At 53.7% G+C, this 23,815-nt stretch overlaps 9 protein-coding genes across 9 annotated transcripts; 7 read left to right on the forward strand and 2 right to left on the reverse strand.

Moving 5' to 3' along the window:
- Nucleotides 1-75: 75 nt before the first annotated feature.
- DACRYDRAFT_22564 (GDP-mannose 4-6-dehydratase) lies at nucleotides 76-3,063 on the reverse strand. The gene is made up of 10 exons (XM_040772858.1): nucleotides 2,906-3,063; nucleotides 2,729-2,850; nucleotides 2,521-2,679; nucleotides 2,089-2,470; nucleotides 1,802-2,036; nucleotides 1,362-1,751; nucleotides 1,047-1,312; nucleotides 951-1,001; nucleotides 828-903; nucleotides 76-771 (listed from the first exon to the last, which is right to left on the reverse strand). Exons 1-6 carry the CDS (start codon nucleotides 3,003-3,005, stop codon nucleotides 1,616-1,618), a joined length of 1,134 nt encoding a protein of 377 aa, XP_040628322.1. The 5' UTR covers nucleotides 3,006-3,063; the 3' UTR covers nucleotides 76-771; nucleotides 828-903; nucleotides 951-1,001; nucleotides 1,047-1,312; nucleotides 1,362-1,615.
- A 1,110-nt stretch (nucleotides 3,064-4,173) lies between these two features.
- DACRYDRAFT_67324 (epimerase-domain-containing protein) lies at nucleotides 4,174-5,709 on the forward strand. Its single transcript, XM_040775842.1, has 6 exons — nucleotides 4,174-4,348; nucleotides 4,400-4,470; nucleotides 4,518-4,549; nucleotides 4,601-4,949; nucleotides 4,998-5,209; nucleotides 5,263-5,709. Exons 1-6 carry the CDS (start codon nucleotides 4,182-4,184, stop codon nucleotides 5,524-5,526), a joined length of 1,095 nt encoding a protein of 364 aa, XP_040628323.1. The 5' UTR covers nucleotides 4,174-4,181; the 3' UTR covers nucleotides 5,527-5,709.
- Nucleotides 5,710-5,927: 218 nt separating this feature from the next.
- Nucleotides 5,928-7,347, forward strand: DACRYDRAFT_95062 (uncharacterized protein). The gene is made up of 5 exons (XM_040777267.1): nucleotides 5,928-6,009; nucleotides 6,062-6,100; nucleotides 6,153-6,346; nucleotides 6,392-6,884; nucleotides 6,932-7,347. Exons 1-5 carry the CDS (start codon nucleotides 5,962-5,964, stop codon nucleotides 7,226-7,228), a joined length of 1,071 nt encoding a protein of 356 aa, XP_040628324.1. The 5' UTR covers nucleotides 5,928-5,961; the 3' UTR covers nucleotides 7,229-7,347.
- A 531-nt stretch (nucleotides 7,348-7,878) lies between these two features.
- On the forward strand, nucleotides 7,879-9,586 carry DACRYDRAFT_116593 (alpha/beta-hydrolase; the record flags this gene model as incomplete). Its single annotated transcript, XM_040770234.1, has 7 exons — nucleotides 7,879-8,349; nucleotides 8,398-8,521; nucleotides 8,574-8,730; nucleotides 8,774-8,941; nucleotides 8,991-9,324; nucleotides 9,373-9,400; nucleotides 9,454-9,586. The coding sequence occupies 7 exons, from the start codon at nucleotides 7,879-7,881 to the stop codon at nucleotides 9,519-9,521; spliced, it is 1,350 nt and encodes a 449-aa protein (XP_040628325.1). The 3' UTR covers nucleotides 9,522-9,586.
- A 263-nt stretch (nucleotides 9,587-9,849) lies between these two features.
- On the reverse strand, nucleotides 9,850-10,211 carry DACRYDRAFT_22568 (uncharacterized protein). The gene has a single exon (XM_040772859.1). The coding sequence runs from the start codon at nucleotides 10,168-10,170 to the stop codon at nucleotides 9,982-9,984; it is 189 nt and encodes a 62-aa protein (XP_040628326.1). The 5' UTR covers nucleotides 10,171-10,211; the 3' UTR covers nucleotides 9,850-9,981.
- Nucleotides 10,212-12,888: 2,677 nt separating this feature from the next.
- DACRYDRAFT_22569 (uncharacterized protein) lies at nucleotides 12,889-14,915 on the forward strand. The gene is made up of 8 exons (XM_040772860.1): nucleotides 12,889-13,095; nucleotides 13,145-13,268; nucleotides 13,319-13,478; nucleotides 13,533-13,700; nucleotides 13,748-14,108; nucleotides 14,177-14,204; nucleotides 14,257-14,672; nucleotides 14,724-14,915. Exons 2-7 carry the CDS (start codon nucleotides 13,166-13,168, stop codon nucleotides 14,340-14,342), a joined length of 906 nt encoding a protein of 301 aa, XP_040628327.1. The 5' UTR covers nucleotides 12,889-13,095; nucleotides 13,145-13,165; the 3' UTR covers nucleotides 14,343-14,672; nucleotides 14,724-14,915.
- Nucleotides 14,916-16,385: 1,470 nt separating this feature from the next.
- Nucleotides 16,386-17,444, forward strand: DACRYDRAFT_22570 (uncharacterized protein). Its single transcript, XM_040772861.1, has 6 exons — nucleotides 16,386-16,633; nucleotides 16,685-16,783; nucleotides 16,831-16,968; nucleotides 17,019-17,151; nucleotides 17,201-17,364; nucleotides 17,413-17,444. Exons 1-3 carry the CDS (start codon nucleotides 16,408-16,410, stop codon nucleotides 16,920-16,922), a joined length of 417 nt encoding a protein of 138 aa, XP_040628328.1. The 5' UTR covers nucleotides 16,386-16,407; the 3' UTR covers nucleotides 16,923-16,968; nucleotides 17,019-17,151; nucleotides 17,201-17,364; nucleotides 17,413-17,444.
- A 117-nt stretch (nucleotides 17,445-17,561) lies between these two features.
- Nucleotides 17,562-18,801, forward strand: DACRYDRAFT_22574 (uncharacterized protein). Its single transcript, XM_040772862.1, has 3 exons — nucleotides 17,562-18,044; nucleotides 18,093-18,331; nucleotides 18,382-18,801. Exons 1-2 carry the CDS (start codon nucleotides 17,897-17,899, stop codon nucleotides 18,242-18,244), a joined length of 300 nt encoding a protein of 99 aa, XP_040628329.1. The 5' UTR covers nucleotides 17,562-17,896; the 3' UTR covers nucleotides 18,245-18,331; nucleotides 18,382-18,801.
- Nucleotides 18,802-20,110: 1,309 nt separating this feature from the next.
- DACRYDRAFT_107983 (uncharacterized protein) lies at nucleotides 20,111-22,029 on the forward strand (the record flags this gene model as incomplete). Its single annotated transcript, XM_040768567.1, has 2 exons — nucleotides 20,111-20,291; nucleotides 20,342-22,029. The coding sequence occupies 2 exons, from the start codon at nucleotides 20,111-20,113 to the stop codon at nucleotides 22,027-22,029; spliced, it is 1,869 nt and encodes a 622-aa protein (XP_040628330.1).
- Nucleotides 22,030-23,815: the final 1,786 nt, after the last annotated feature.

Raw genomic sequence — 23,815 nt, forward strand, 5'->3', positions numbered from 1 at the left:
GCCGTCGGTTCCAGTTGTTGGGATCGGCATAAATATGTCTCACTTCACCTGCGTTGAGCAATGAGCGACGTCTCGGCCAAAACCTCCTTGCGGATGGAAGGGCGCATTCTCTGGTTCCGGTATGCTAGTTCCGATCGGGACGGATGTTGCGAACTGGTGCTTTGAGCTTCTCCCGCTCATCAAGCGAGAAGAGATCCGGACTGCAGCTCGTGCCAAGTTGTTATTCCTGGAATATCGATGGGCCGGCCCAGTCCAAACGAAGGGTGTTCTTCGCCCTCTTGCAGGTTATAAACAGCCGCTCTATGCTCAAGTACAACGGGCAGTTCAAACACATCTGCACATAGGCGCTCCCTTCGTACGTCGCACAATGTCTGCTCTACAGAACGCGTATTCCTCTCCTATGGCTGGGTCACCGACGTTGACCTTCTCCCCTTCCATTGGAACAGACCCTTCTACGAGCTGGGTGTTCAACGTTCCGTTCGGAAATGAACCCTCATATGCAACATCCCTCGATAAGGCATCCCTCTCGTTCGATTTCTATGGCAGACCCTTCCAGTTGACTGGGCTCCTCGCACCTCCTGTCGACGACCCACCAGCAGCTTGCTGGACGAACACGACCATCAATGGGGTTCTTCAAGATTATCCGTATGGGTACAACTACGTGTTGCCCACGGATAATTATCACGTCGAGGTTGAATTCTTCTGCCCGGAAGAAAGGCAAGAGGCTTGGTTCCATCTGGTTGAATTCGTTCCTCGGTATCCTGCTTGCATGTAAGCAGCAGTGTAAATCGCCAAATGACAAAACCGATGATCAAATGCTGCTATAGGTCCCCGCTGGCATACTATCTTCCTGATGAAGATCTGAAGAAGATCGGAGAGTGGAGCGAAGAGACTGTTACTATCGTTCGTCGATGCATTGCTCTGAGTCAATTGTTGCTTACCTCCGGTAGCCGATGTGGGGATCCTCTAGCCCAGATTTCACTCAATACACTTCACACACGGTGCGTCGTTCCCACTTGGATTGGGCTCTTCCTCATTCGAAATAGTTTGGGTCGACTCTGGAATACTCGTTCAAAGGCACAGAATCCCAGATATTTGGTGAAGTGGTTCCAGACGGCTCTGCTTACATTATCACGCTGGACGGCATTCCGTCCCCAGTCTATATCTCGAAGAATGTGGTAGTTCCCGCGGATTTCGCGGCCGGTGCGGTGCTCTGGTACGCGCAGTACTTGGACGCGAATAAGACTCATACGGTCACTCTCACCAACCTGGGAAGTCATTTGGTAGTACAAGCGATCCAGTACACTTCACTGTGAGTTGGGTATGTGACGTTTGGGGCGACAAGCTCACACATCTGATAGGACTACCATGAATCCGTGCGAGTGACCAGAGACATTATCCCCCTTAGTTACCAGATAGGGATATAAGGACAGTTCCTTATTTTATGATATTCTTGTAACACGTTCTCGCATTATCGCAATAAGACAACGCGTAGGTACAAGCAACGAGCATCATTATGCTCGAGCTTCGATTTTCTCTTCTCTTTGATCGCAGTGGCACCCATCTGGTCATATAGCCCACTCCATATATTATGTATCGCTTTTCCTTGCTCTCTTCAGTTCTGGTCCTCAACGAGGTCGGCCGACGCCTTCAGGTCGTACTGTACCATCTCCTCCACAAGACTGTCGAAATCTACCTTGCGACGCCAACCCAGGAGCTTTTCCGCCTTCGCAGGATTCCCAAGAAGCAATCTGGAATATATGTTAGACAACCGTGACCTCAGACGTATGCTGAAACGTACTCGACTTCCGCGGGACGGAAGTACCGAGGATCAACGCGAACGACGATTTTCCTCTTCTCAACATCCCAGCCAACCTCGTCCACACCCTCGCCCTGCCACTGGATTGTGGTGCCCAGAACAGCGAATGACTTCTCCACAAATTCACGGACCATGTGAGTCTCGCCGGTGGCGAGAACGAAGTCCGTTGGCTCTTCTTGCTGAAGGATCATCCACATGCCCTCCACGTAGTCGCGAGCTGTGCATGACGGGGATCAGTCTCAGGCGTTAAATGATGATTCAGAACGTACCATGACCCCAGTCACGTTTGGCGTCCAGATTACCCAAGTACAGGCACGACTGCTTGCCAAGATGAATATCGGCAACAGCGCGCGTGATCTTCCTCGTGACGAACGTCCGTCCTCGCCTGGGGCTCTCATGGTTGAAAAGAATCCCGTTGCACGCATACATGTTGTAAGATTCCCGGTAGTTGACAGTGATCCAGTAAGAATATAGCTTCGCTGCTGCGTAAGGAGAACGAGGGTAGAAAGGAGTCGTCTCGCTCTGCGGGATCTCCTGGACCTTTCCGTACAGCTCGGACGTCGAAGCCTGGTAGAAGCGAATGTGGTGTTCCAGACCGCAAGTACGGATCGCATCAAGTAGACGCAGAGTGCCAATTCCATCAACATCAGCCTGATGCAATATAAGCGCTGAGAGGTGCGGAACTAGACGCATATACGAACGGTATACTCCGCCATCTCGAACGAAACCTTAACGTGACTCTGAGCGCCGAGGTTGTAAACTTCTGTTGGCTGGACGTGTGCCATAATGTACACCAAGTTGGTAGAGTCGCTCAGGTCACCATAGTGCATATGGAGCTGAGAAGGCCCCTCATGGATATCCTACAGACCATGTTAGGTTTCTGTGCGAACGACAAACGTGCATGCGCACTGTGTACAGGTGATGCAGCCTTCCGGTGTTGAAGCTAGAGCTTCGCCGGATGATACCATGTACCTCATAACCCTTCGAGATCAGCAGCTCGGTGAGATAGGAACCGTCTTGACCGGTGATACCTAAATGAGCCTATTGTCAGTCACGCGATCATACGCTGCAGGACGGAAGGCGCACCGGTAATGAGTGCGACCTTGCGCTTGCGGTACTCCTCAGGAGTCCCATACTTAGATAGATGGAAAGGAATGACGCCGGGAACGGAGAGTTCGTGGGACATGGTGACAGAAAATCAATATGCTTGGAAAGGCGGGCGACTGGATAAGGCTAAGACGGGCGTCGAACACGTATGGTGGGCTGGTCGTATGCGCGTTTCTTATGCGGTTCCCGTGCCCTTACACCAGGGTCCTTCTTGTACCCTCCCGCGTGGCGCGGTGTCCGTGTTGGTCGGTAGGCTGCGTTGCACAAGGTGGTGTTCCACTTACGCCGGCGATATGTTGTTATCTACTGGATCTCGCACCACAACGAGCATTTTCATTCAGAAAATATCTTCTCGAAGGAAACCACTCTCATTGACATGATTGAGCTGACTGAAGATATCAACTTATTGTGCACGAAGGTGCTAGGCCACCTCAGCAGCTTGGCGCGCAATAAGATCGCCGAAGTTGGTGTCGTACACGCGGTCGTTGCTGTGCTCCTCTTCTTCACACGCTCTGTTAACCTCTTTCAACAAACAACAATGTCCCCTATCATCCATGCCGTGCAAGAGGGGTGCCAATCACGGATGAATAAGAGACTTGTCGGTTCGGCTCACTCAAGCATGGGCATGGCGGTGCCTTTGAATAAAGATCAGCAGAACGCATCTCATAGTACTTCGAATCGGGAAGAATTATCGGTGAATCGAAGCCTGAGTGGTTGTATGAGCAGCACAATCAATCAGTTGATCGCTCGTTCTCAGCCATTATACAATACCTCAATGTTGTTCCTGTGCCAAAGCAAGATAAAAGAGTTCTGCATTCTCATCAGCTTGGAAATCATTGTATTCTCCCGCATTTTACACGAGGAATTACCATTCCACGATCTCTCATTATCGTTGTTCATTTTTCAAAAGCGTTCAATCTTCAACAGAGGAACGAGCCATATCTCAATTTAGTCGGCTAATACAACATTGATGCGTACATATCAACACAGATGCCTCGAAATCCTTCTCGAGGGAGATTAATTACTCATAGATAGTTAAAAATACATCGTATCACATAGCATCGCCCAACAATCAAGTTTCCGACGAGGTAGCCCAGAAGCATGCACTGTGAGAACGGCCGGTCATGCCGGGGGGAACGTCCCTAAGACGTACTCGCGTTTGTAACCCAACACAACTCCCATTATAGATCACGTCCTGCCATCTCACCCACTGCGACCCCTTCCTCTCTTCCCCACATTCCCACCTCCCCTCAACATGTCAACCTCCGAGTCCCAGCAAGTGACCATCGTCGTCACCGGCGCGTCTGGTCTCGTAGGCTCTGCAATCAAGCAGGTCATCGCGACCGAGCCACTTGACTCCCCCTATGGTCGCAGGCGTGGCGAGCGCTGGGTATTCCTGAGGAGCACCGATGGTGATCTGAGGTGTGTGACGGGCTTGTATGCGCCTGAGCTGGTGCTGATTGTATTGTAAAGGGATCCTGCGCAGACGGACGCCATGTACGCTAAGTACAAGCCGGTTGCTGTCATCCATCTTGCGGCTCTTGGTAAGCCATCTTGCCCCCTCGTTCAATACGTGTCTAACCCGCTCCAGTCGGTGGCCTCTTCAACAACATGAGGCACAATGTGTGTAGGCCTCAGTGTCCTGGATCCCGGGTATGCTTACATGCCCTCTAGCTTACCTTCCTCCGCGAAAACCTCCTGATCAACGACAACATCCTCTGGAGTGCATACAAGCACAACACGAAGAAAGTCATCTCCTGCCTCTCCACCTGTGTCTTCCCAGACAAAGTGGAGTACCCACTCACGGAAGCGAAGATTCACCTCGGCCCACCTCACTCGTCGAACTTCGGTTACTCCCACGCGAAGCGTATGGTGGATGTACAGAATAGGGCGTACAAGGAGGAGTTTGGATGCAACTTCTCTAGCGCTATCCCTACGAACGTCTTTGGGCCGTACGACAACTTTGATCTGGAGGACTCTCATGTTATTCCTGGGTTGATGCACAAGTGCTACCTTGCGAAGAGTTCGTTTACCCCTTGTCTGCATGTGTCTTGAACTAATTTTGACTCAGAGAACGGCACACCCTTCATTGTATCGGGAACTGGCAAGCCCCTGCGTCAGTTTATCTACTCCCTCGACCTGGCGAAACTCTTTATCTGGATGCTGCGTGAATACGACTCTGTCGAGCCGTTAATCTTGTCTGTTGGTGAAGATGAAGAGATCAGCATCAAGGAAGTCGCTGATGCTATCGTTCGTGAAATGGGCTTTACCGGGGAGTACAGGGTACGCCCTTCGATCTCACACATTGGAACATCTTGATAACCCAGATAACACAGTTCGATACGACAAAATCCGATGGTCAATTCCGCAAGCCGGCCTCAAACGCGCAGATCATGTCTCTCATGGGCGGATTCAAGTTCACGCCATTTGACGTCGCGCTGCACGAGACTGTCAAGTGGTTCGAGGAGAACTATGATGGTGCTCGGACTGGATTCAAGAACTCGGCAACGGAGGGGAAGCGCGCCCAGCCCAAGGAGCCGGAACCTACCCCTCCTAGTTCTCCTCGTGCCGACTCCAAGGCTCTCAATGCCTCGACATAGCCTCCCCATGCTGCATTGTGGGATATTGATGAACTGGTGATAAGATGGATATGAAGATGAACTCAGATTGAAGAGGAAGGTTGGTTGGTGAGGTTGTAGGAATGAGAAACGACTCATTGAAGAAAGGTAAGGTAACAAGTACGTAAGAGACACGTAGGAGCTGTTGTATGTCGTTAGTTGAGCTGAATAGAGTCACATCAAAATCCGAATTCAATGTTATTGCGAACCTGACCAATCTGACTTGGGCCATGTAAGGAATGAGCACACACAGAGGAACCACGTCCCTGGGCAGTCGGAGATGTCACCGCCACACGATCATTACACCACCAATCAGGGCCTAACCTATCGACGACAACAGTCCACTTCCATCGTTCGCTGCCCTCCCCTCGCACGTCGCTCTTTCCACCCTAGCCATCCATCACACCACCGCTCAAGATGCCCCAGTCAAACCTACAAGAGCAGCCAGCATCAAAGATGCTCGTCGTACGTGGACGCGTCTCGTACTAGCTAGCACTGAGAGCTAAAATGTATGCAGACAGCGACAGTGACATTCTACCTCGTCGCAGCCATCGCTGTGCGCCTTCTGATTCCCCTAAGAGAGATACAGAGTACTCATGTGAATACAGATGGTCCTCGCTAATAAATGGGTGCTGGATAAGACGACCCTGCCCTTGTTTTTCCTCTTTGTCCAGCTCGTGATCGCTGTTCTGCTCCTGCTTCTTGCGCACCTAGTTGGCTTCCTGCGGTTACCAGCTCATCTAGATATCGGCGTATGCAGAGGACTCGCGCCGCTGGTGGCTATTAACGTCCTTGGTCTCACGTGCGTCTCTCCTCCCTTGGCGCTTAACACGCTAACATACCATAGATTCAACAACTACACGCTGAAGTACGTTGACGCCTCGTTCTACCAAGTCGCGCGGGGTCTTGTCCTCCCCCTCACAGTCGGCATTTCCTTCGTCGTCCTCCACTCCCGGCCTTCACTGCGCGTCCTCTCCGCCTGCGGGATCGTCACAGCCGGATTCTTCGTCGGCCTCCTGCTGGACCGCACATACTCCACCTCGCCCGCCTCGCACGCGACTAGATACACGTTCCTAGGCCCATTATTCGGGATCCTGAGCAGCTGCACTACAGCACTCCACGCGGTGGTCATCAAGCGCAGTCTGGAGGTCGTCCATGGTTCCGCGCTTGAGCTGGCCTGGTACAGCAATTTACTTAGCGCGTTTGGACTTATCCCGCTCGTGCTTGTCGCTGGTGAAGGACCGGGAGTGATCGAGCTGCTAAGTGGGACTGCGCCCGTCGTGGGGATCAATACTGGCGTCAGCGCGCTGAAGACGTTCGTCTGGGGATCGCTCATTACGGTATATCCGAACCTTCTCCATTTGACGGCCCTGACTTTTGTCTATAGGGCGTCATCGGATTCCTCATCTGCCTCGCCGGATTCCTATCCATCAAAGTGACCTCCCCCGTAACGCACATGATTTCATCCGCCGTGCGTGGCGTCCTTCAGTCCCTCCTCAGCGTTTGGTTCTTCGGGGATATCATCACTACCGGTCGGGCGTCGGGTATTGGCCTCATCCTCGCTGGGTCAATCTGGTACACTTGGGTAAGGAATGTGGAGACCCAACAAGCGCAGGAGCAGGCAAAACCGGTGTATGAGCAGGTACCGATGAAGGAGGTTGAGGAGGGCGAGCGGAGAGATTGAGCGTTAGGAGGGAGGGCTGTCGACTTGATGCCGACGCTGATGCTGAGGTGTATTGTGGTGGATGTGGATGGATGGCTCGGACTGTGTGCAGCAATATTGCAGCTATTCGATACCCAGGCATACATTCTGGAATTATCAATTGATCAGTGTGCACTGAGACCCTGTCAGTCGGAGTCCGGTGCTGTGACTCTCCGACGGAAGCTGCCTTCCACTCACACTAGAACCGTTGACACCATCTTCACACCACTGACGGCATTCGCCAACGTGTTCCTCGAATTACCTCTAGTGGACGCCTCGTCGTCCGCTCGGCCCGGATGGGTACGGTACCGGCGTTTCGGAGGTTGACTTCCCCGCCGGCGGCTCAATATCGTGTTTGCTCGGTCAATGAGCTGTACACCCAAATGTGGACCAGGGGTGATGTCGTTATCTCTCTCGCTATTCCAACCTTTACTTTCCGTGGACATCCGACCCATCAATATGGACGGCTACCACGAGTTACGCTAGTCCTTGTGTTGTGGCTGAACGACCGTGTTCTCCTACTTCTCTCATCCGTGGGAATCTAGCGCTCATGCCGCATGGTAGCTACAAGAGCGCATCAATCCGTTATATAGCCCTGATGCTGGAGTACGCGGCCTCGCGAGTGCAACGAGATGGAACGCAACGCTTACCCTCCCCCGCCGGGGCCGATGGAGGACTACGTTCCCTATGCTGTCCGTTCTTTGCCGCCTATCGTTCCTGTCTCCTTGCCACAGCATTTGCGGCTCCCTAACCTACCGTCGCCCCAGCGGGAATCGCCTTTTCCGGAATTTGTGCTTACCACGCATCTCACGCCTTGTGCGAGGATGCGTGCACACCCTACGGCTACCAAGCCCTCCATTCGTCCCGCCTACCCCGGGGAGGAGAGTACCGGACAGGGAAAACGGGGCAGAGCTAGGGAAGTGAGCGACTTGACGCACAAGCTCTGGCAGCAGTGGGAAGAAGTACATCATACTCCCAGCTGGGTGGGGGAGGAGGGACCGCAGCTCTGGGCTGTAGTGAACCGGTTTGTGAGGCGAGGGGCGGAGGGAGGAGCTGGGGGATTGACGCTCTTCTTCGTGCATTCCAATGGGTATCCTAAAGAGGTATGTTCTGCTCTCTGGGTGAGAGCGACCCCTTATTTAGTGGTGCAGACGTGGGAACCGCTTATAGGCATGATCCTATGCCGTTCGGTGAAGGTGGACGAAATTCTTGTCTGGGAGTCGTTCAACCACGGTAATGCGGCACTTATCAACGCCCCGCACTTGGGGGATACCTGTCCGTCCCCCTCTCCTTTCGCCGTGCATGTTCTGATATGGATGGGTGGCAGACGACTGGGCTGATAACGCCCGCGATATCATGACTTTCCTGACGCATTACCGCCCGCTCACCCACCAGCCAGCGCCTGTACACCTTCCTTCCCATGCAAAGGAACCAACCGCCAAACGAGTAATTGGGATTGGCCACTCACATGGCGGGGAGATCCTGTGCGTCCTCCCCCAACCTCCGATCTCAAGCTTACGAGAACAGTTGCCGCACAGCCGTCCATTGCCCAGAGAGCTTTACGAGCGTAATGCTCGTCGAGCCTATTATCATCCCCGAGTTCAGATATGACCGGCGTTTGAAGCTCGCGTCGCTCAAGGCGTGGGACATGCTCAGGAAGAGCACGCTTATCCGTCGCTCGGTGTGGCCTTCCATGTTCGTCTGCTACCTTCCTGCAGGACGATGCTGATAAGTATGACTATAGGGAAGAAGCACGCCTTTTCTTCCTCCGATCGCCTTTCTTCCAACACTGGCACCCTGACGTCCTCGAAGCATACATGACCCACGCCTTCTTCCCCCTCCCCGACTCTCAAGGAGTGAAACTAAAGCAATCTCCCTTCGACGAGTCGATCTGCTACTTCGACCCCCGTGGGCCCTCAGAATCCTGGTACCTCCTCCCCCAGCTGGACGAGCGCGTAGAGCTGAGGTTCGTGCTGGGTGAAGCGGGGCATTTTACGGGTGGGGAAGAGGTGAGGAGACATACGGTCTGGAGAAGGAGGGGGAATTGCTCGAATGTCAGGATAGGGGCTGGGCATTTTGTACGTCTCTTCGCGGTTGAGTTGTCAGTCAGGGCTGATTCGTAGTAGATCCCACAAGAAGCACCGGAGCTGTTGGGTGAGTAGAAGGTTGGAGCATTGTTATGTGACCGAAACTGACGTCGGATGCAGCGGAGGAAGTTCTGAAGATGATCGGGAGACATCATCCTCGGGTTGAACTGGTGCAAGCGAGATTATAGGGGGTTAGATATATTGCAGTAGGCCCGCTTTGGATGTTTGGATGTTTGAACTTTCTGTAGAAAGGAACGGGGTACCAGTGGATAGAGATAGACAGAGGAAGCGGTAGACCTAAGGAGCGGGTAGTGTACTTTGACCATCTAGAATGTGCTCTGAAGTGACTGCTGTCATATTGTTTTGTTATCTAGCAGAGTCCATCTGTGCAGTTAGAGCACATTTCATGGTCGGATTAGTGTATCTCCGCTGATCAACCCCTTCGCTTCCGCCATGTTAATTCCTCCGATGAACCCACAACTATTGAATCACTGCGGCGCCTCCCCTTTTTTAAAATCCCTCTTCAAATCCTCAAATCTAGATCATAGATCAATGTGTCCTCTCCTGCGCCCGGCTGGACTGAAGGCGGCGAGCTATTCGAACGCCGGTGAAAGACTCTACCTCGACCAAATCGCTAGCGTTCAACCTTTACGGTTGCTCTGACGATGGGTTGGAATGCGGGCCGCAGAACACGAGCTGCGCCAGGTTAGCTAAGTAGCCTGCTTCTGTACTTTTTTCATGTATGGCAAGTAATAATGCTATAGTGTTCGTGCAGGCGAGCGCAACAATCTTTGCAGCGATATATGGCTGCGTATTATGGTGCACCTGAACGCTCATCGATTGAGCTCACTTCCCTCTTGAGGGACATCTGAACTCCTGCCCACGAACCCACACCGAGTGCTCCTATGCAGCCGAACTACTTCGACCGTCCCAAAGAGTCACCCCCAGGGTTTGGGAACTTTGCTGCTCGTTGCCTTCCGGTTCCCAGGCCGGCGGCGCTTCCTCCCCCCGAGCTGAGGCCTTTACTCCCGAGTGTGCAAAGGGAGAGTCCGTTTGCGGACTATGTGCTGAGCACACATCTTATGCCGTGGGCAAGAGGGAGAGCGCATAGGAGCGCGACGGAACGCAAACTGCGTCCTCCCTACCCACCCCCAGTTACCGAGGTCGAAGGAAACGGAAAGGAATCGAAGGAAAGCAAGAAACGCCGTGCACGCGAGATCGACAATATGGTGCAGAAGATGTGGGAGCTGAGACGGGATGTGCTGAAAGAGCAAAGCTGGCTGCCCCGCTCCCCCGAGGACGAGCCTGAGTCTTTGCTTTGGGTCTGTGCCAACCGGTTTGTGAGGAAGGAACCGATTCCCGGGGGAGTGGTGCTCTTCTTCGTCCATGGAAATGGGTTTCCCAAAGAAGTCAGTATTTTCATTGCTGTTCAAACATTGTGCTGAGCGGCGGGGGTAGACGTGGGAACCAACAATCGGGATGCTCCTGGAGAAGTATAGGGACATCGATGAGATATACGTTTGGGAGGCGTACAACCATGGAGATGCTGCACTGATCAATGCGGAGAACCTGGGGGACACGTGTACATGATTGCTACCGTAGTTCTGTTATGCATGCTGAGATAGCCACAGTTGACTGGGCAGATGCCGCACGGGACGTGCTCCAGTTCCTTACCTTCCATCGGCCTCTGGCGGACCGGAGGAGCGCACCTCTTCATCTCGCACCACATCCGCGTGAGCACATTCCACGACCGGTCATAGCAGTAGGACATTCGCACGGGGGTGAGGTCATGTTCGTCTGTCTCGACCGAACCACAAAGTCGAGAACGCTGACGTATTCCTGTCAGAGCTCGTGCCGCCTTATATGATCCTACGTTGTTCTCTGCCCTCATTATGGTCGATGCCATAGTCATAATGGAGACTCTCGTTGTCCCCACCCGGCGGGAAATCCAGAAACTCCGCGACAAGATCCTTATACAGAGGACGATTTCTCGGCGCGCAGTGTGGCCTTCGCGGTGGGTTTTCTCTGTCGCTCTTCTGTACCGCATATGTCCTGAAGGTGGCTAGAGAGGAAGCAGCAAAGTTCTTCGCCCAGACACCGTTCTTTCAGTCTCACCATCCTGCTGTCCTATTCCAGTACATTTCCCACAGGCTTGCTCCCATCCCCAACTCGGACTCTACCCAAGAATCAGCAGACTCAAAAGCGGTGATGCTTAAAGAATCTCCTTTCGACGAGGCGACTTTCTACACCGAACCGCGCGCACCGGCAGAGACGTGGTTCCTCCTCCCGCTGCTGGACCCCGCTGTGGAGCTCAGGTGGATAATGGGAAACGATATGGCGAATTTTCATGGTGGGGAAGAGTATGCGAGGCATACGGTCTGGCGTCGCCCGATGAATACCAGTAACACGTTCGTGCGAGAAGCGGGCCATTTTGTGAGTGGTATGTTTTTCCCAGCTCAAAGGAAGACGAAGTTGATAATGTGTTTGTTTGTTCTGAATAGATACCGCAGCAAGCGCCTGAGAGATTGGGTATGTTTTTATTTCCCAACCTTCCTTAGTAGATGGAAAGCTGACAGGTGGTACAGCACGTGAGATTGCTGATGTGCTGATAAGGCGGCGGATAGCTTCAGTTGCCCAACGCCCGGGCGTCGTTCAGCTCCATGCTCGCTTATGAAAATACCCGTCGGTGAACTTGCCAAGATGGATTATACGCCAATTGTTAGAGGCGTTAATATGATAGAGCTTGACAACGATGTAGGACAAGGTATACAAGGAAGAAATGAACCCAGCAGTCCTGGAGAATATAGGAATGTGCAATGTGCGAGTACTGTACCCCTACTACGTACATATCATACTCCTAACCTACCTGCAGTAGTGTCATCCTATCACATCAATATTGTTGTACTTTACGTACATCTGGAACATGTGTCGGACGGTGCCATGTGTCTCCGGTTATTCCAGACCCTACTCATAAGTTAGGAATGTACTTCTCATGCATTTCCCATTCGTAACGGCACTCAATATCTCAATAACGAACCTCTCTGGCAACCACAGGGTTGCCTTCTACCGTCGATAACTGATCGCGAATTAAATACCTTACCCATGCTGCGTCCACGACCTCGACGCACAGCTCATTCATTGGGCTGAATCGAATCGTAAGGTCACTGATGCATGTAACTAACGAAACTAGGGATGATCGAAGTATCCATATACCCCCTCTCTCCCTCGAGCTCACTTGTTTCCTGACGAACTACCTCGAAGGCCCCGATGTTGCCGAACTACTTCGATCCTCCTACAGGCTCATCCCCTGGATTTGGGAACTTTGCTGCTCGTCGCCTGCCCGATCCTAGACCTGTGCACCTCCCACCTCCCGAGCTGAGGGCTGCACTCCCAAGCGTGCAGAGAGAGAGTCCATTCGCGGAGTATGTGCTTAGCACGTATCTCCTGCCTTGGGCGAGAGGGAGAGCACATAGGAGTGCGACGGAGCGCAAAATACGCCCCGCGCATCCACCGCAGGCTACCGGGGGGGATGGGAACGAGAAGGGAAGTAAAAAACAGCGTGCACGTGAGGTGGCTAAGCTGTCGAGAAAGATGTGGGCTCTGAGGCGGGAAGTGTTGAAAGAGAAGAGTTGGCTACCTTGTTCGGAGGAGGAAGGACCTGAACCTTTGCTCTGGGTATGCGTCAATCGGTTTGCGAGGAAGGATCCGCTACCAGGGGGAGCGGTGCTTTTCTTCGCTCCTCCAAATGGATTTCCTAAAGAGGCGAGTTATCCATTCCGGTGCGAGAGATATGCTGAGCAATGGGCGTTAGACGTGAGAACCCACGATCGGGATGCTCCTTGAGAAGTACGGGGCAGTGGATGAGATGTATGTCTGGGAGGCATACAACCACGGAGATGCAGCGCTGATCAACGCGAATAACCTGGGTGATACCTGTACGTGTTCGTCCTCTATCTTGGTCAAGTTGTAGATTGAAATGGAACAGTTGACTGGGCAGACGGTGCACGCGACGTGCTGCAGTTTCTGACCTTCCATCGGCCTCTGGTGCACCAGAGGAACGCACCTACACACCTCCCACATCATGCGCGGGAGGACTGTCCAAGACCGGTCATCGGAGTCGGTCATTCGCACGGGGGTGAAATCATGTTCGTCCCTTCCCGGAAAAGGCACGTCGAGGAATGCTAATCTCCAGATGTCAGAACTCGGGCTGCCTTGCACGATCCTACGTTGTTCTCTGCGCTCATCCTCATAGATCCTGTGATCATGATGGAGACATTGTCGACTCCCACCCGACGGGAAAGTATGAAAAACAGAGACGAGCTTCTTTTAAGAAGGACACTTGCCCGGCGCGCGGTGTGGCCTTCGAGGTATGTTTTATCCTCTGCGTTCTATGACATGTCTTGAGCAGGCGTAGGGAAGAAGCAGAAAAATTCTTCGCCCAAGCACCATTTTTCCGTTCTCATCATCCCGCCGTCCTCTCCCTTTACGTGTCGCACGGGCTCGCCTCCCTGCCTACCTCCGCTCAAGGTTCATCAAGCTCAAACTGTGTGATGCTCAAAGAGTCTCCCTTCGACGAAGCGACATTTTACAGCGAGCCCCGTGCACCGGCAGAAACTTGGTTCCTCCTCCCTTTGCTGGATCCCCCTGTAGAGCTCAGGTGGGTAATGGGCAACGATATGGAGAACTATCAGGGCGGGGAGGAGCATGTGCGGCATATGGTCTGGCGCCGACCAAACAATAGTAGCAATACGATCGTGCGCTCAGCTGGTCATTTTGTGAGTTTTGTCGGCAATATTTCGGGAAAGGGAGAGCTGATCATGCACGTGTTTGATTACGGGAATAGGTACCGCAGCAAGCGCCCGAGCAATTGGGTATGTTCCATTTTCAACCTTCTTGAAGTGATTGGAAGCTGATTGATCCCAGCTCGTGAAATTGCGGATGTGCTTATCCGGCAACAACATTCGTTTGGACAACGCACGAGCGCTGGACAGGTCCAGGCTCGCTTATGAGCATGGGAGAACGTGCGAAGATGGACGATGTATGGGTTCATTGCACGAGTTGATGAGAAGGAAGGATACAAATGACTCTGGACATAGTGCTGGGTATACAATGGTCCTGATCCATGAATTCCTAGGCTGCACCGAGCGAGCCAGAGCCCGGAAATAAACAACCAAGAATGTCAAACGGCAACCGCAACCCATACCAGTCTGAGCACAGCTCTCCGTCATGGCCGTTCGTGGCAATCATGTCATGCCATGTCGTGAACATGATAAGGGTGCGAGCAGAAGACGCTGAAAAGTTTTTTTTTGAAAGACTTCAATGTCCGCACGCGTATCGCCCTGACACAACCACTCTTCAGCGCCATCCTGCATATGTCACAATCGACATACCGATATTCCAACACACGAGTTCCTCGCACTCCTGGCACCCTGCATGTTCTCCCCGTCTTGGCTCCTGGTTGGTCATATCCCTGGATTTTGCGCGATAGCAGATGAAGCCATGCTGGGGGACTTCGTCGCAGCGCGCAAAGCGCTGGACCTTGACGACCTGCCCGCAGAGATAGCGTTCGAGCAGCGTATCTTGGAAGCACATTGATAAGAGCTGGCACGGCGAGGGAGACGGGCGTGCAGGGCAGGCTTGGTCGTGAGACGAGGGACAATGCCCTGCAAGCAGAGTTTTATATCCCAAGGCCGCCGGCGATATAGTGCACTGGCATCACACTTCTATGATCAGATAACAGCCTCAGCGCCCCGCAGGGCAGTCCCGTATGAGTGAAGATTTCCTCGTTGTCCTGCGTCTGCTGGATAGTCTGCGCGAAGAAGCCTCTACATGTACGGCAGAGAAGAGCGGACGACAAGGTTATTCTCCATGCTGAGCATACTGACCATCGGTCGGCTGGCTCTGTTGGGCGCTTGACACGTGTTTCTGCCTGGGAAAGGACGGGATGATGTCCCGTCATCCTTCACCTGTAGGGACGGGGCGCGTGAACAGCGGTTTTATGGGGAGAGAACGACGAATTTCCGCTCTAGAGTTGGGGAGATTTCGCTGGAGAAGGAGAGGAAGCAAGGATTGCTGACGATTGCCGGAGTTTGGTGTATAAGAGGCGCGTGGATGTCCGGGGAATTGTGGGGTATAGCCTCTACTTGGGTTGATAACGTATTTGGAGAGAAGCCGTAGGACAGGAGGTGAGATGTACGTAAGTGTTGGATAAGACTGCGCTTGCCGTTCGTCTGGATTGTACATTGGATAAGATGATGGTCCGAAGTCCCTGGGCGCCGGTCAGAAGGGACGTCCTGAGTTGGGCTAGAAAGCTCAAGATCATGCGGCGGTGAACACACTGGGTCGGGAGAGCAATATGCGAAGAGGAGTTGAGGGAAGGGCGGATGGGAAAAGAAATGTTGGACCAAGGGGGAATGTTGGAATGAGAGAAGCTTCCATACTAGGGAGAGGGAATCGGAAGGCGGCAATAAAAAGAGCTAAGACTTCTCCTTTAAGATCCTCTGAGGAGACCGCGGTCTTGAACGTGTTGACTGCCGTGCGAAGGGTGTGTTGGCCTGAGCATTCTCTGATATTTTTGGATCACTAGGTCACAAGATCAGTAAAGAGACGAAAGTCGAGGAAATCTTTCGTGTGCTTGATGACCTGGATGGGCTTTATAGATTGGACCTTATTTCCGAGTTGCATTCTTGGACGGTTGCGTACTGACAGCGGTGAGAAAATATTCCATCAATTTCATATCTGTTGTAGCCAACTGTGGGAATATGGTCATCTAACCAGATATGTTCTGAGGTCTTAGTCAACCCATTTGTCAGACTGTCGGATAACGGTGAGCGTTGAGAAAGTGTCGTGCATATGCGCAGCGTAGTGTAAACCCGGCGAAGAACAAAAGGCGCCGTCAGACATCTTTCATCAGATAAGAGTACCAGCGCCCAGCAGTACCGGCCCAGTCATTTATATTCTACACGACGAAACCGGATGTAAATAAAAGTAGGGAAACCCTTGAATACCTAACAATATTAGCTTCTTCCCTCTCACGTCAAACTCTTTCTCTCGCCATTGCTGCAGTCATTTGTAATGATTGGTGCCTCGTTTCGACCTTTCGCCAGGACCATTGCCTCGCGAGCACCCTCCCGTATAACTCGATATGACGTTTTTCCAGATGACATGTTCCGCATCCAGAACGGGCCCCAAGTACGTCTACGAGAGGAGGAAACTCAACAGCATCGTGGGCGCATATCGTACGACATCAGAGTGCATAAAGATGGACTCGTACATCCAGCAGTGGGAGATGTATATCAAGGTATGCCAGTCTTCAAAGTCCGTTCCCGGCGTGTTTCGATCCCCACTTGAGGCCCCAACGGATGCTCTGATCGACCTCTCTGTATGTACTTGCTAGACCTCGCGCAGTATTTCGACGAGACGAAGACCGTGGCATATCGAGTTCCCAAGGGTTTGTGTCCCACTTGAACTGGGTTGACATTTCTGAATCTTACGCAGGTGTGCAACTCCCTCCACGGCTTGTCCTGTTGCACGAACACACCAACCACCATGCCTTGCAATGTGCAGTGCCTATGAAATTGACTGGTTAGTATTTCCCCCTGCCTTTATTACCCCTGCTGAAAATGCTTGAAAGAACTGAATAACGCTCTCACAACATTTTTCCAAAACTCAGCTGAACAGCTCACCCTGGATCAGTTCTGGACTCGGTATGGCAGCAGCCTGTGACAAGCGAATCTATATTTCTTGTGGAGTAGATTGAACGACCGAAACTGATCTCATGCAGATTGACAGCAGTGCGGGAACGTATCAAGTTCACAGCTGTTGTAATCGTCTGACCAGATACGTTACGAGATCTTAGTCAACCCACTGGTCAGACTGCCGGACGATGGTGAGCGCTGAGAAAGTGTCGTGCATACGCGCAGCGCAGTGTAAACCCGGCGAAGAACAAAAGTGTCATATATGCGTGTTCCCATGGCCGAACATCGATGGGCTCAGCATCAGGAAAGAAACGTTTCGACGTTGTCCTAAGCGCTGATGCAGAATAATAAGAATGAACAAAGCCAAGGTTGATCGACGTACGCTGTGTTGGCCGTGGGATATGCTGTGCGGCCCTGGGTGTCATGTCAACACCGCTTCGGCCAGGCGCTGCTTTGTCGTCGTCGCTCACTCAGCCCTTGGACCACACGTTGGTGGCATGTCGTCCAGCACCGACAACGTCCTCGCCACCGAGACCACCACCAGCACCACCACCGGCGCTGTGCCTCGGACTTGTGTGGTATGAAAAAGGCGCATACACTTGACGTGTAAGCGGCGGCGACGACCCCTTGTTCATCAAGGCGCAGTTACATAAAGCAACAGGGCCACAACGTTGCTCCTCGCCTTCCTTTTTCTGTCCCTCATCAACGTCTCCTGCCACTACCATCTCCCAACCTCGACAATACCGTTAACGTTAACCCGGATTTGATAACCATAACTTATCATATCCTGACGAAAAGGCAACAATGCCATCAACAACGACATCAACCTCAAGTACATTAGGAGCAGGGAGAGGTGCATATAGTCCATGTCGACTAAGTGGACGCGCCCTTGTCGTCCTATTCCTTACAGTTTCCGCATCTGCAAGTCCAACACCGACGAGGACCAAGAGAGATACAAGTACCCCTACCCCTACCCCTGCACCGGACACCACGGGCTCTCTCCTCACTACTTGGGTGCGCTACCCAGCTTCCCTCCTCACTTCCTCGCTGAACCCCTTCCAGCTACCAGTAGCAATAGTCATGAGTATTATCCTAGCTGTATTTGGGCTCACGAGGACCTCTCACGGACGTGCCTTCATCGCCCGCATGCGTGGACAACAAGGGACAACCCCTGCACCCGCTGCTGCGACGACGCCAAGGGTCGTACGGCCTAGAAGGAGGAGACGAGCGAGTCAAATATCGACGAAGAGTTTGCCGGCGTATATGGAGGAGCCGGGGGACGAAGAGCTCGTCCTGGTCAGGTACGTGATTCGTGTGCGTTGTGAGGGATCTGATGCGAACCTAGGGGTAGGAGGACCGCGGCTGCGGAAGAGCAAACTACTACGAGTATGTCAGAGCATACGCCAGACACGATCGACACGGCGACACTTGCCTCTTCCTCCCCTTCCTACACCGCGCCGGAGCATGATAGCCCAGGGGACGGCCCAGACGGGATGACACCTGGCCACCGCCGATCTCTATCCCTCGGAGAATCGATCGGTCATCACAGTGCAGACACGGCGCAAGGCTCAGACGAGAGCACCACGGGCCTCATTCGTGCGGAGCGGAGGGTGAGCGTGCGCAGTAACGCTCCAAGCTATAGGGATGTCGTCAGTGAGGAAGAGGCAGCGAGAGTCAGCGCAGACCTACATAGGATGCGGAGCGTGCGCGAAGAGCGGGAGGCAGCCACCACTCAGGAACAGCAGGCCAACCAAGGGGCGACCGTGACTCGTAGTGGGACCGAGCGTCGCCGGTCAGCGTTCTTCAGCCTCTTTACGCATTCTCGCCAGACTTCGGCAGCCAACGCTGCCGAGGCTGGCACTGCGTCAGCACGCCCGAGCGGGGAAGGAGACAGAACGAGCTGGTTCGGCCTGTCCATGCTCCAGCGGCAACCCTCCTCAAGCTCTGGCCTGCCCCTGCTAACACCGCCCGCAACGGCCTCCACCGCCGGTCTCGCGCGAACTCTGTCCCATTCCACCTCCCCTAACGCGAGCCGCGCGCACCTAACGTCACCTAGCGTGTCCTCCCTCTCCTCCGCTGTCATCTCCGCCCCTCTCACGCATACAGCTACACATCTGACGTTCGACTATCCGCGCTCAGGACCGACTCCGCAACAGATCGCGTTCATCTCTTCTCATGAGGGTCTGGCGAGGTTCGGAGTTCCATTTGGGGAGGATGCACAGGCTGCAGCTGCGAGAGCGCAGGATGATGCCGCGCACCCTCCACCAGGGTTTGAGGAGACGGAGGGGGAGGAGGCTAGTGCCAGAGGCAGCGAAGAGAGCGCTCGCAGCGAGGCCGTGGTTGTGGATGCGGAGACGAGGGCTGAGCACGAGCCGGAGCTAGACGGCCCTGCGGTGGAAGACGCGAACCAGACGATCCGTGGTCGCCCAAGACTACCTACGCTCGACACTTCCACTGCGTCTCCCACACCCGTTCCTCCTACCCAAGAAGCGATACCACGCGCACTCCCTCCTCCCCCCATGGTGGAAGTGGACACCCCGCACGCCGAGGCCCCTCCTCTAGCCCTTTCGGGGTTGACGAGTATCCCCGACCTCGCGCATGCCAAATCGAGACGGTTGAGTATACCCATCCCCGACCCAGGCGACAAACTGCCCGCGTTGTCTATTATTCCTCCTACGCCGTTGTCGTCTTTCCCCCCTACGCCGGCAGTGGAGATTTCTGCGCCGGTGTTGGCTAGTGTTCATGAAAACAGTTGAAGGACAGTTGATTGTTAGACATGGGTTCTGAAGAACTATGATACGGTGGAGCTCTTGCTTGAGTTGGGTGTTGGTGGGTTGAGGATCTCTAACTATTTTTCATACTTTGGTTTTCCTTGTTTTGCATCTATTCACGCATCTTGTATTATATATACTCTGCAATTTGTGAATTATATCATCGTATATGTTTTTCATCAATGCTAGGCAATAATTATGAATTGGGAGGAGTCATAGGGGAAAAACGCGTAAAAGTCCCTGAAACGCGGTCGTGTTGAATATAATTCTTGCCACCACATTGGCACTTCCAGCATGACGACGACCATAATGAGCCAGCCTCAACTGACAAAACTATACCACTGCAGGTGGAATTGGTGTCGCAAGCACTTTACCACTTCTGATGCGCTGCTGGACCATGTTGTCGAGGAGCACTTTGCCACTGCTGAGCCTGTGAGAGCGGGGGATATCCCTGCTTTAAGGAGGGCGGAAGAGGGCTGGAGTTTTGAGCGTACGTCCTACTTTTCTTTGGGCAGGATATGGGGCTGATCATTTGATTAGAATCATTCATGCCTGATTTTACACCGCCGGACATGTCATCTATCGTCAGTACTGGACCAGAGCCATCGCCCGCCTCGCCGCTTCCTGCACTCGTACAGTCCGTCCAGCCTACCATGGTCGCCGCATCAGCAGCAACAACAAGCCCTACTCATTCTTCCCCTTCCCGCGACTCTTACTCTATGGCGACTACATCCCATCGCCGGAGGCACCAGCAGCCACAGCTCGTACCGGACGACAGTACCGCGACGATCCCCCGCCTACCCCCCTCAGGCGATCCAGTTCCCTTCTCCTCTTTCTCCCCTTATCGCGCTCAGGCTGCGCTTGCTGCTGTTGCAGGTGCTGAAGCGCGTATAGGGGAAAGGATGGAGATCGATGATGATCCCTCGGTTGGGGGGGCTGGCGTTGAGAGTGTTGAGGTTGAGGGGCCGGAGGCGAACGTTAGTGGAGAACTGGGGGAGATGGAGCAGTATGTCCGGCTTAGCTCGCCGGAGGCAGACAATGAGCCTAGTGTTGAGCTCGAGCATTCCAACATGATAGGCTCCAACGTGGTAGGCCAGGCTGCCGCCGCCTCTCAGTCGTTCCGAGAAGCTGGACCATCCGAACCAGCACACGAACACCTCCCAACTCCACCACCCGACGTTCCGCCCAGCACCCAGTTCACCCTATCCCAAGTCTCGCCGGACCTCGTCCTCTCCACCCAAGTCCCTACCTCGACCCTCCCCTCCGAACAGCGCAATCTGCAAGAACAAGCCGACGCCGAAGCGCTCGACGCATCGTTCGACCTCCCAAATCTGGCACCGCCCACACCGAGCTATACACGCCAGCGCCAGTTTGAGAAGGCATTGGGATTTTCCTCACCTGTAGAAACGCGGTCCCAGCCGTTTGTGCATACCCAAGTACCACCAGCGTCTATTCCCTCGTTCTCTTCCCAGCCCAATCCCCCAAGCTCTCCACCCTTCTCCCAGCCTTCCAACCTCCCACCTTTCTCCCAACCCCCTCTCGAACCTCTAACCGAACCACAACCGGAACAGACCGCACATTCTCAGGACACTAACAGTACCGAGAGTGTCGAAGAGATCGACCCCGAGGAAAGCCAGGACGACATCCGCCCCGTAGTGCGTGCCCAAACACAGATGCTATTCAGCGCCGTAGCGGACTTCTTAGGCTCTGCACCATCCAGTGCCCTAGCTGTTCCGGCTCCAGGTGCAGGGGAGGACGCTCCGCCTGGGGAAGGGACGGGGGTCGTAGATCCCGAAGCTCCGAAAGAAGAACCGTTTTCTCAGCTCGGGTTTGCTCAAGCAGGAAGGGGAATAGGAGCGCGTACCCCGCCTTCCCGGGCTGAGTCACCCCCCCAACAAGCTCAAAGCCTCGGATCCCCCGCTCCTACCCCTGTATCACCTGCTAGAACACCAGGCTTGATGGTGAGGATCATGCAGGGTCTTACGAGCACTTTAGCCAGATCGTCGCAGTCGCAGTCGCTAGCACAGTCACAGGCCCCTCAATCGCAACCACAATCACAGTCCCAATCACAGTCCCAACCACAGTCGCACACCCAGCCAACGGCGTCACAGCACACCCAGCTCAGCCCCGGGCCCGAACACTCCCAGCCGCTTATGACCCAGGTACAGCCTGGGCTTTGGGCAACTCAGGAAGTTGCGGAGGAGGGGGAGGATGAGCAGATGGACTGAGGTGCTATTTCTTTGGGGGGAAATGGGGGGTGGTATATGCTGATTGTGGATGCACATGTGTGGATGTGGGGTGTGTGGATGTGGGATGGGGGATGTGACGATGTGTTAATTTGGTAATGTTGTAAGCCTCAAAAGAATGTGTATGTATCTTACTGTTGCAGAAATAATGTGATCCAAGTCCAGTGTCAGTGCTGCTTGTTCTGCCTAAGGAGCGCATGTCCAGATGCGTGCGTACGTCTCTGATTACTTAAGGAGCGTGTTATGCGTCTCTAAACTGCTGATAGCTGTGAGCGTCCTACTGTCCTTTGAGAAAGCAGAGCAGAAGAACAGTTCTCCTTCAAGGCAGCATGTCAGCTTATGCCGTCCTGATCCTGGGATCCAGGTCAAGCGAGTTCAAGAGGTCAAGCGACGGGCCAACACACAATGTTTACCCGAACACTAGTACTTACCAGGAGCATGAACAGCTACTAGAATGTACATTCCAGGTCTAGCTCTAGCTATACAGGACATCCCTCCAGTCTTACAGCTTGTGCCAGTGCCATAGCACTAGTGGAACTTAAGCAAGTGCTGACTGACTGGATATCCCGCCTCTTTTGGGCACTAGCATGTCGTTTTGTCGGTCTACAGAGCATTCACAGCTGGATTTTTCCAGTTATTGCACCAAAGGCTAATGTGCACGAGATGAAGGGATCTGACCTGGTAGGAATTGTTCTGATTCGCACGATATCCTCCTCCGTATAGTCTAAGATCCTATAATTTAAGATCCCACAATTTCAAAGATCTCATAGGTTGGCCTTCCCCTTCCCCTCCTTCTCCTTCTCCCCCGGATGTCCCCCATCCGTCCCATACTCCCTGGTCAAGAACGTCACAACCTCCCTCGCTGCACCCACATCAGCTGCTCTCCTAGCAAACCCGCGAACAATAACAAAACAAACGAAAGCACTCACCAACCTCCTCCGGCCTCTCCAAAACAAGCAGATGTCCCCCCCCCCTCACTCTCAAATTGCGCGTATTCTCCCGTCGGCGCCAGACCATCCACCTTGTCGCTTCCTCCCCCCCTGTCGCTTCTGCTCCCTTTCCGTTTAGCAGGAAGAGGAGGGGTATGTGGGGGGGGAGGAGGGGGAGGAGGTACCAGGTTTCTGATTGGGCGCGGGGCTCGGAGAAGATGGAGGCTTCGTCGTAGGGGGGTTGTTTGAGCATCACCCCTGAGGACACGTCTGACGAGGAGGAGGAGGAGGAGGAGGAGGAAGAGGAGGAGGAGGAAGAGGAGGAAGAGGAAGAGGGCGGGATAGGACACAGACCATACTGGATATACGCCTCCAAAGCAGCCGGGTGCCAGGCTTGGAAAAAAGGGCTTTTGAGCATCGCGGACTTTGCTTCTTCCCTGTTTGTGCATCAGTTACTGTTTTGGGAGTCTTGGGTACCCGAGCTCTCAGATTGCCGAACGCCTGGATGCGGAGGGCTAAAGCCCAACGTCCCACGCCGAACGTCTGAACGGCCAACGCCAAAGCCCAACGTCCGAACGGCCAAACACCTGACCACCCAACAGCGCCCACAAACCCAGCAGAACACCTGCCACACTCCCTCAACCCCCCCCCCCCACCTCACACTCACACACGTACCTCGAAGCCCAAGCCCACCTCCTCCCCAGCGCACCCCTAACAAGCCCCTCAAACCTCCTCATCTCGCTTTCCCGGCGAAGTGAGAGATGTTCTTGGATTATTATTGGGTCTAGTAGGATTAGGGCTTGGAAGTGCTGGGGGTGGGAGAGGGAGGCTCTGGCTCT

Source organism: Dacryopinax primogenitus (assembly GCF_000292625.1).
Source record: "Dacryopinax primogenitus strain DJM-731 SS1 chromosome Unknown DACRYscaffold_10, whole genome shotgun sequence".
NCBI lineage: Eukaryota > Fungi > Basidiomycota > Dacrymycetes > Dacrymycetales > Dacrymycetaceae > Dacryopinax > Dacryopinax primogenitus.